The sequence below is a fragment of the Oncorhynchus gorbuscha genome, linkage group LG17, assembly GCF_021184085.1.
Source record: "Oncorhynchus gorbuscha isolate QuinsamMale2020 ecotype Even-year linkage group LG17, OgorEven_v1.0, whole genome shotgun sequence".
NCBI lineage: Eukaryota > Metazoa > Chordata > Actinopteri > Salmoniformes > Salmonidae > Oncorhynchus > Oncorhynchus gorbuscha.
Window position 1 is genome coordinate 53,072,583 of NC_060189.1, and position 10,307 is coordinate 53,082,889.

At 46.6% G+C, this 10,307-nt stretch overlaps 1 protein-coding gene across 9 annotated transcripts in view; it reads right to left on the minus strand.

Annotated features, from left to right (window-relative positions):
- Positions 1-10,307, minus strand: part of LOC124001108 (teneurin-3-like) — a 476,023-nt gene that overhangs the window by 54,316 nt on the left and 411,400 nt on the right. For all 9 annotated transcript variants that reach the window (XM_046307670.1, XM_046307668.1, XM_046307667.1 and 6 more), the window contains 3 exons: positions 8,969-9,100; positions 8,582-8,717; positions 6,562-6,705 (listed from right to left, as the gene is read on the minus strand). In XM_046307670.1, the coding sequence (XP_046163626.1) occupies positions 6,562-6,705; positions 8,582-8,717; positions 8,969-9,100 (412 nt within the window). The remainder of the gene's footprint in view (positions 1-6,561; positions 6,706-8,581; positions 8,718-8,968; positions 9,101-10,307) is intronic.

Below are 10,307 nucleotides of genomic sequence, written 5' to 3' on the forward strand. Positions count from 1 at the left end.
GCTTCTTTTTCCCCTGTCTATGAATGCTGTCTTTCAGATTACAGACATCACTGCTTCCCCTGAGAGACCTGCCGTGGTTGCAGATGCCGGATGGACATAATAATGGCTGCCAAACACTATGCTTATCTGGACCTGCACACCCAACAGAGAAGAGGCTGGCTAGGCAGAAAGGGGGGATTGAAAAAACGAGTAAAAGAGAGATGAGGGGGGGGGGGGGGGGTGTCAAGTTGTGAGTCCACTTAGCAAACACACTGGTGTTTGTAACACAGGGCGGAAGACATCGTCGACACAGGAAGTGTTTGAGGGCCAATCAGGGCTTTGAAGCCGGCAGACAGGAAGTTGAAAGGATGGAACAGCCTGACGGAGGAAAAAAAGAGTGAGAGCTGTGGCTTCATCTCGCACATCTCTCTCTCCTCCCTCTCCTCTCTCTCTTTTCCCTCCTAAACTGTCGAGCGACTGACAGATTCCTGGATTCCTAGCGGCCTTACGTAAGAGGAGATGTCTGATGAAAGACGTGTGGTGATGATAGTCTACGAGGAGAAAGCTGTGATGTGGTCATCTATCACCTAACTGCTGCTGGCCAACACTTCTTACATATCCATCCGGGGGGGGGTGACAGAATGAGTGTGTGTACATGCATGTGTGATATAAACCAGACAGCACAACAGGCTCTGATTCAGATATCACTGCAGAGGGAGAAATACTAGAAGCTGCTCGCATTTGAAATAAATCGATGCATATGAAAGCATTTTTCTTAGGAAACAAATATCTGGACAGCAATCTCACAGTGAGAGGGATCTGTTAGTCAGTGTGTTTGACCTGTTGATCTGGACAGCAATCTCACAGTGAGAGGGATCTGTTAGTCAGTGGGTTTGATCTGTTGATCTGGACAGCAATCTCACAGTGAGAGGGATCTGTTAGTCAGTGGGTTTGACCTGTTGATCTGGACAGCAATCTCACAGTGAGAGGGATCTGTTAGTCAGTGGGTTTGACCTGTTGATCTGGACAGCAATCTCACAGTGAGAGGGATCTGTTAGTCAGTGGGTTTGACCTGTTGATCTGGACAGCAATCTCACAGTGAGAGGGATCTGTTAGTCAGTGGGTTTGATCTGTTGATCTGGACAGCAATCTCACAGTGAGAGGGATCTGTTAGTCAGTGGGTTTGACCTGTTGATCTGGACAGCAATCTCACAGTGAGAGGGATCTGTTAGTCAGTGGGTTTGACCTGTTGATCTGGACAGCAATCTCACAGTGAGAGGGATCTGTTAGTCAGTGGGTTTGACCTGTTGATCTGGACAGCAATCTCACAGTGAGAGGGATCTGTTAGTCAGTGGGTTTGATCTGTTGATCTGGACAGCAATCTCACAGTGAGAGGGATCTGTTAGTCAGTGGGTTTGATCTGTTGATCTGGACAGCAATCTCACAGTGAGAGGGATCTGTTAGTCAGTGGGTTTGATCTGTTGATCTGGACAGCAATCTCACAGTGAGAGGGATCTGTTAGTCAGTGGGTTTGATCTGTTGATCTGGACAGCAATCTCACAGTGAGAGGGATCTGTTAGTCAGTGGGTTTGATCTGTTGATCTGGACAGCAATCACACAGTGAGAGGGATCTGTTAGTCAGTGGGTTTGATCTGTTGATCTGGACAGCAATCTCACAGTGAGAGGGATCTGTTAGTCAGTGGGTTTGACCTGTTGATCTGGACAGCAATCTCACAGTGAGAGGGATCTGTTAGTCAGTGGGTTTGACCTGTTGATCTGGACAGCAATCTCACAGTGAGAGGGATCTGTTAGTCAGTGGGTTTGATCTGGGTGTGTAGTGTGGTGACACGCACGAGACCCACACACACTACCACACACACTACCACACACACTAACACACACACTAACACACACACTAACACACACACCGCTGTTGTGAGGGCTCAAGTTCTCGCCTAGTGAAACCCCTGGGGATTTAGAGAGAGGGATGACTGGTAATTTGATGGATGTGGTGACGGAGGACATTGGGAAGGAGGGATGAAGGAGGGAGAGTTGGAGGGAAGGAGAAGAAGGGTAGTGTGCCCGCTGCCATTGTACTGTGATATATGACACACTTCCTGTGGCCAGGGGAAGAATACAGAGACGAACAACGACAAGGATGTCATTACAACCACATTAACAGTATAGTTAAGAACACTATAACCACATGGAGGAAAATGAAACATATTCAACAAGAACCAATATCAGTCCCTAAAAACACAACCTTATGGAACAATCCTTGGATAACCTTTCAGAATTCACAGATAAATTGGTCCACATGGAAAACTAAAGGCAAAGAAGCCGTAAATGACTTGGTAATAGAAAATACATTTATTTCCATGACAGAATTCAAAAAGTAATTTTGGACTGACCAATGTAAATAGTTCCAAATGCATTGAACTTAAAAATGTACATATCACAAAACAGCTGTGTTGTGGCAGCCTTTTTGGCTCTGTAGAACAGTAACGCAGGTCCAGTGTCCTATCTGTGTCCTAGTAGGTGGACTAAAGGACTGAACCTGTGTTGTGGTGGCCATTTTGGAGCAACAGAGCAGTACAGTGTCCTGTCCTAGTAGGTGGACTGAAGGATTGATGGACAGGAAGTGTGTTGTGGTGGCCATTTTGGGGCTACAGAGCAGTAATGGAGGTCCAGTGTCCTGTGAGTAGGAGGCTGGCTGAGATGCTGTGCTAGCTGATGGAGTAATGGGACCAATCAAAGGGCCAGGGAGGGTGATGGAAATATGGGGTTGTAATGGAGTGGTTGGGGTAGTAGGTGTGTGTGTTTCGAGGGGGAGTGAGTGTGTATATGTGTGTGTTTGGGGGTCTTGGAAAAGGGGGAGAGTGGGATAAGGAGAGGAGGGACTAACAGGGATCCAGAGGAGGGTGGGAGAGTGGGGGTGTTGGGTCTGGGTCAAACTGCCAACTGTATGTGTAGTGTGTTTGTATGTGTGTGTGTATGCATGTGTGTGTGCGTGTATGTGGATTTGTGTGATCGGTGTGTATGTGTGTGTGTATGTGTGTGTGTGTGTGTGTGTGTGTGTGTGTGTGTGTGTGTGTGTGTGTGTGTGTGTGTGTGTGTGTGTGTGTGTGTGTGTGTGTGTGTGTGTGTGTGTGTGTGTGTGTGTGTGTGTGTGTGTGTGTGTGTGTGTGTGTGTGTGTGATGAAAGACTAGAGGAATTCCCTCAGACAGCAGGGACTAAGCCGGAGAGGTGAAAGAAGGCTTAGTGTCATTACAAAGCTGAATGGCTGAAAGAGCAAGACCCCCTAAACACCCCCTGTACCTCCTACACCACCGCCCCGGCAATCTGAGCCTGCCTGACGACAATCGCCCCCGACAACCAAACAACCGGACACGTGACTGTACGTTCATTAGCTTTGTGTGTGTTTCGTAGCTACGAGCATTGTGAGTTAATGTGTGTGAACCAGAGGATGAACGGAGGGGAAGCGTTTAACAGGAATTAGGATTCAACACATCAATGTCCTTCCTTCACACTACTACATAGCCTGTATTCAATATCAGACACTTCATTCTCAGACTCCTCCTCTGCTTCCCCCTCAGCATTGTGAATATTCAGAATAATGTCTATGGCTTTGATCGCTGTAGCTAGTTACTGAAGTGACTTGCTGGTGACCTATTTGCAGTATTTTCTGGACAGTATTTTGTCACTGAGCTTCAGTTTGCTGAGTGCAGAACGTGAGTGACTGAATAAGAGCGTCTGCTACAGGACAGTAATGTCAAACATGCCGTCGGATGGTTGAAAGTTGGCCGTTTTCTAACTAAACTTCAATAAGTCCAGGACTTCCCATAACCCATGCATTCATTCTGCAGGCTTTTTGGCTCCTACTACAATAGCTACAACTCTTTCCAACCTACTCTACTGTTTAAAGCAGTGGGATCATTTGTTCCATACAGTAAGTCTACAGAGAGTAGCAGAGGTTATGGAAACAAGTTAGGGTTGCATAAAAGTTCACTCCTATTCCTAACTCTGTTGGTATAAACTATAAACTTGAGTAGTTATGAAAGAACGTTCAGTTGAATCATCAGTTTAGGGACATGGGTCACACATTAAAAAGAGTGTAGATTATAACTTTTTAATGAAGCTAAAGTCATATACTATATACAGTGGGGCAAAAAAGTGTTTAGTCAGCAACCAATTGTGCAAGTTCTCCCACTTAAAAAGATGAGAGAGGCCTATAATTTTCATCAAAGGTACACTTCAACTATGACAGACAAAATGAGAAAAACAATCCAGAAAATCACATTGTAGGATTTTTAATGAATTTATTTGCAAATTATGGTGGAAAATAAGTATTTAAGCCCCTGGTTCGTATCCAGGCTGTATCACGGCGGCGGACAATTGGCCCAGCGTCGTCCGGGTTCGGCCGGTGTAGGTCGTCATTCTAAATAATAATTTGCTCTTAACTGACTTGCCTAGTTAAATAAAGGTTCAATAAATAAATAACGCTAAATTCCAGATACGTTCAATAAATTCCCTGGTTTTCACAAAATCCCAGTTGGATCTTTGGGACGTCCCGACCCCATTGAAATGGAAAATGTTTAAGGTAAGGGTTAAGTCAGGATTAAGGAGAGGTAAGGGTTAAGGTTAGGGTTTAGGGTAGGGCAAGTCCCAAGGATCCCAGATAGCAGTCTCCACCACTGCCTCATGTCATCTCCAAGCATCATTACTCTGGTAGATTGGGCCTTCACTAGGAACCACCATTATCCCCTCTGTCCTTATGGACATCCAATGTGGGTGTTTGTTATAGACATCGACTCTGTTAAAGAGTCTGTCTGGGAGGATATTTCTGACAGGCAAATCTAGTGAACGCCTGTCCGTGTCCCTGTCCCGGAGCTGATCTTATCTCTCCCACTCCTGTCATGGTCGTTTGGTCGTCTCGACAATGGGGCTGGTTCAATTAAGTCACGCGTCAGTTTGAAAAGTCGATGGACATCAAACTTCAGTCGTTTATCTGATTTAAACGCTGGGGGGAAGCTGAGGCGTCCCGGGCCGTACCCACACCCGTTCCAACTAATGGTTTCTGTTTTTTTAGGATGTGGATGTGGGTTGGCGGTCAGGAGTTGAGGATAAGGGGATGGTGTGTGGGGGTTTTGCTACATATTCACTTATGAACACATCTTGTCCTGACCGGTCTTTACCTTCTTCAAGGGCTTTAGACATACAGTATGTGTTAGGGATACCTAACACTCTCTCCTCCCTCCTCTCCCTCCTCCTCTTTCCTTCCTTCCTCCCATCTCCTCTCCCCATCCCTCTCTCTCTCTCTGCCATCTCTCCCCCCCTGTTGAAGTTTCACTGGTCAGGGTAGACCGTGGCATGGCTGGCATACATCACAGCTTGTCTGATGTCTTGTTGATGACATGGTGGCCCGTAAACGTTTCGGCTGCCAAGTATCTCTCTCTCGCTCTCTCCATCAAGGTCGCTCTGACAGAGAAGTCGATGATGCTCTTCGTTTGGTTAGCAGTGTTTACATTAACATGAGTGCTAGACGAGATCTGTCGTCAGTCAACCCCTGTTGCGTTCTTACACACACACACACACACACACACACACACACACACACACACACACACACACACACACACACACACACACACACACACACACACACACACACACACACACACACACACACACACACACACACACACACACACACACACACACACACACCCTCCCCGATTCATTCCTGTCTACTGTGATGTGCCTTAGTGTTGCTAAAGCTCCTCACAGTGTCTGTACGATAGATAGCACCTGTAATTGATGTTCTGTTGAGCTTCCTGTTTAACAAGCTTATGTCAGCGAATAACGATAAGCCCTGTGTAAATCTGTTGAGCAGGTACCACTTAGGTAGCTTGTAAAGGTGAACAAGGCATGAATTAGAGTTACGGCTGCAGGATAGGCATTAAGCTGGAGGTAGAGGTGGTGGGGGAATCTGTACGTGTGTGACGAGCAGAGGAGAAAGACCGCTCCTTCTCACTGAAGCCACGGAAGTTCAAACGCCGCCTGTGGTACTGCAGGCATTGTTAGCAGAGAACAGGATCCTCGTTCGCAGTCAATATTCCTGTAAATGAAACGTTTTCCCGAAAACAATCATGGTACCAATAATTGCTTCTCATGCATCAGATGTTATTTTAAAATTGCAGTTATAAGGATAATTTAGTTGCTAATGGCAGCCTGCAGTATCCCAGTCAGCCTTCAACTTGAGTTACTCAATAAGAGGGGGCAGCACTGAGCTAGCCTGCAATGTCACTTCCTGGACAAGTTCAAACTGTGCATGTTAGGTCTCCATGAGACGCCATCTTAACAGACTTCATTTGGCTTCAATGCGATATTGAGTCTTCACATAGGAAAGAATATTGTCACACGGCTCATATATACAGTCATTGATGATGAGTGTGTGTGAGTGCATGTGTGTAAATGTGAGTTTGTTTGTGTGTGTGTGGGGAGGTACACACATGTGTGCTTGGTGTGTGTGTGTGTGTGTGTGTGTGTGTGTGTGTGTGTGTGTGCAGTCATGTTCCTACCGTTCTGGATATCCAGTATATGGTGTTTGTCCAGCGTCCAGCCTCCCATGTTGGACGCGTCCAGCTCATAGCCCTGCAGTGTGGCTGTCCTCTTCTCCCACAGGATCAGGTCCAGACACGACTCGTACTCAAAACCCACGGACACTACAACAGGAACAGGAAGGAGGGGATCGGGTTAGCACAGATACTGTTCATGACAAGACTCCAACTGACTAACGACAAGTACAAGCCTAGACAATGTTATTTGGTATTATTTATTTTTTTGTCGAGGGATTCTAATTAGTCGTCTTCCACAATTACAGTTCATCTCTGCCGTCATATCTCAACACCTCCACTCAGTTTGTAATAACAGAACTTTCCCAAACTTGATAATCATCTCCTTACAGCTCTTTTTAAACTCCTATCCGTCTTCAGCCGATCACATTACGACAAACCCCCCTCTGATGGATCAATAATGGCGCAGGCCAAATTACCAGACAGGCGTAATGCAATTGGAAAAAAACGAATGCTGACGAAGGGGAGGTTGGAAGGTGAAAACACAATCAATCAATATGACTTGGGCCTGGGCCATTTCTAATAACACCCTCCTTCTCCTATCTCTTCCTTCCTGGCAAAGCAAGAATACATTAGACTCAACAATAACAACCCTTCAGCGTCTACACCGTAGAACAGCTTGTTTATGTAAAGGCGGTCATTTTGTATTTATTTACATATGAGAGAAACGTGGGTAGTTCGACACTGGCCAACTTCCTTTCCCTCCCTCCCCGATCCCCCAGGACTGAAAATAACAAGCCTCGGCATGTCTGCCTGCCTGTCAGGGACTCCGTGTGAAACAGCTTGAGCGTAGGGTGACAAGTGTGTTTAGGGATGTCATTGTGAGCACAACCATCAACGGTCTCCAGAAGCACCCCCCGGCTGTATTGTTTTCAGAAGGAAGCCACACCTTTACCCATGACCTTCAGAAACCTGAGAGAGAGAGAGTGTGTGTGTATGTGCGCGCGTGCGTGTGTGTGTGTGTGTGCGTGTGTGTGTGCATGTGTGTGTGCGTGTGCGCGTGTGTGTGTGCGTGCGTGTGTGCGTGTGTGTGCGTGCGTGTGTGTGTGCGTGTGTGTGTGTGTGCATGTGTGTGTGCGTGTGCGCGTGTGTGTGTGCGTGCGTGTGTGTGCGTGCGTGCGTGTGTGCGTGTGCAAAAACAAGAACAACGTTACTACTCTCTGCGGTGGTCTTTGTGTTGTAGAGGTATCATACACATGTGAAAAGAAAACACCGGAAGGAGAAAAGTGAAGACCGACCAAAAGCTGCAGTTGTGTTTCGCGTGGAACGCATTAGCATATCATCGTGGAGACAGACATCACACAGGCTGATCTGAAGGCCTCGATGTTCCGTATTAGACCAAAACACTTCCTCAACCGTTCAGCCCACACATCTGAGTGAAGTCAGATCTTTGTCAGCAGTCTGTTAGGGACTCCCTTAGCATTTACAAAGAGCTGTTTAAGCAAAAGGCACATGTCATGTATGTGCTCTACACGGGCTTAGGAAAGGGGGACAACGGAGTAGGCCGCACGTTAGCGTCACTGAAGACATAGTATGTGTGTCTGCCTGTCACCTTTCAAGCCCAAGAGTAACTGCCCTTTAGGGATAAATCTACTTTAAAGGGACATTTCTAAATGTCTCAACTTCATATTCATCATCTCCAGCACCACCCCAACATCAACATGTGCGAAAATGGCACATTGCTATGTTTGGTAGTGAAGAAAATAGAGGAAGATAAGTGTTTCCAATGTCATCATCAACCAATTAGTAGACAATTAGTAAGCAATTAGTAGACAATTAGTAGGCAATTGGTTAAAATCACATGCTGCACACCGATGACGTCCTTTGAAACATTTATCTCCCTCTATCTTTTCCCCACAAAACCTAGAACACAGGTTGATGTTGGGTTGGTCCTGGGGATGACGAATATGAAGTTGAAACATGCTTTAGGATTTCCCTTTACTTTGGCCTGCTCCACAGTACTCACCGACTGCCTCAGACAAGCCGTAGACCTTCTGGTTGTAAGCGTCTGTCTTGTCCCAGATGAAGGTGTAGGAGAGGTTGGGCTGGGCAGGGAACCACTTCTGGAACAGACGCCCCACCACCGCCACCATCAGGTGCACCTGGAATAGATTATGAAATAAGCTAATTTTCAGACGGGCATTATAATGGCCAGCTAGGGCAAGACTGACTGTACATGTTGCACTCAAAAGGCATTTGACATCAAAATAAATTGTAGCCTTGGTTTTGTGTTTGCAAATTAATCCAAAAACATCTATTCACTGTATTTTGGGCTGTACTGTAAGACCTACAAGACCTATGGAGATAGCAATGCCAGTCACAATTTAGTTACACCTAAAGGAGACAGCCCTACCTTCATGAGGTTGAAGGGTACACTGGCCTGGGTCATGGTGACCTTGAGGACAGGCTTGTAGCCGGCCGCCCTGCTGCCCAGGTACAGCAGGTTGAGGTCGCTGCCGGGGATGGACGTCTCCTCCTGGAGGACCTGTTGGGTTGGGGTAGGCACATCAAAGGAGAGTGGGTCAAGAAGGGTTAGTACATCTTAGCACACCCTGAGAGGACTGGAGTGGAGAATGTCATCTTTGAACCGTTTTCAGTGAGAACATCAAAGCCGAAAGGGTTCAGAAAAGTCTCAGTACAGCTACACTCTGGGTGGTATGGCAAAGTGACAAGAGAACGGAGAGGTCACATGGGTTCAAGAACGCTATTCATTCATCTGTGAAAACTATTTGGAGAGAAGGGAAGAAGGAAAATAGAGAGAGAGAGAGAGACAGAGATAGAGAGAGACAGAGATAGAGAGAGATAGAGAGAGACAGAGATAGAGAGATAGATACAGAGATATATATAGAGAGAGAGAGATAGAGAGAGATAGAGAGAGAGACAGAGATAGAGAGACAGAGAGAGAGAGACAGAGAGAGAGAGAGAGCCACAGAGAGAGAGAGAGAGAGAGAGAGAGAGGGAGGGAGAGAGAGAGAGGCAGAGAGAGAGACAGACAGACGAGAGAGAGAGAGAGAGAGAGAGAGAGAGAGAGAGAGAGAGAGAGAGAGAGAGAGAGAGAGAGATCTCCCTGGCCTGTTTTCTCAGCGTAGTGACTGTCCTCGTATGAAAGGCTGTTTCATACAACCATAACCAGGGGTTATCTTCTGTTCAGAGCGCCTCCACTGTGTGTGTGTGTGTGCAGAGCTCCTCTGCTGTCTATCCACTGTCTTTTCATTAGTGTGATGCTCCAGAAAGCCCTGGGTGTTAGGTCTCTCTGTTGTTTTTATCCTCTCCTAACATCAACACATTTCACCCTCTTTTCAAAGCAGGGGCCAAAGAGCTCCCTGGCTGAGATTTGGAGGGTGAGTCAGTGAGGGTATGAAGAGGTTGGAATTAAATGGAATATGACCTCAAATCTGTACACATCACATGCACTGAGGGTATTTATTAGGTCCATCAGATTCCAAAGACCTATCACTCAACACTTATTTACTCTCTAGCTCTAGTCTCTCTCTCTCCCTCTCCCTCTGTCTCTGTCTCTCTCTCTGTGTCTCTCTCTGTGTGTCTCTCTCTCTCCCTCTCTCTCTCTCCCTCTCCCTCTGTCTCTCTCTCTGTGTCTCTCTCTGTGTCTCTCTCTCCCTCTGTCTCTCTCTCTGTGTCTCTCTCTGTGTCTCTCTCTGTGTGTCTCTCTCTCTCCCTCTCTCTCTCTCTCT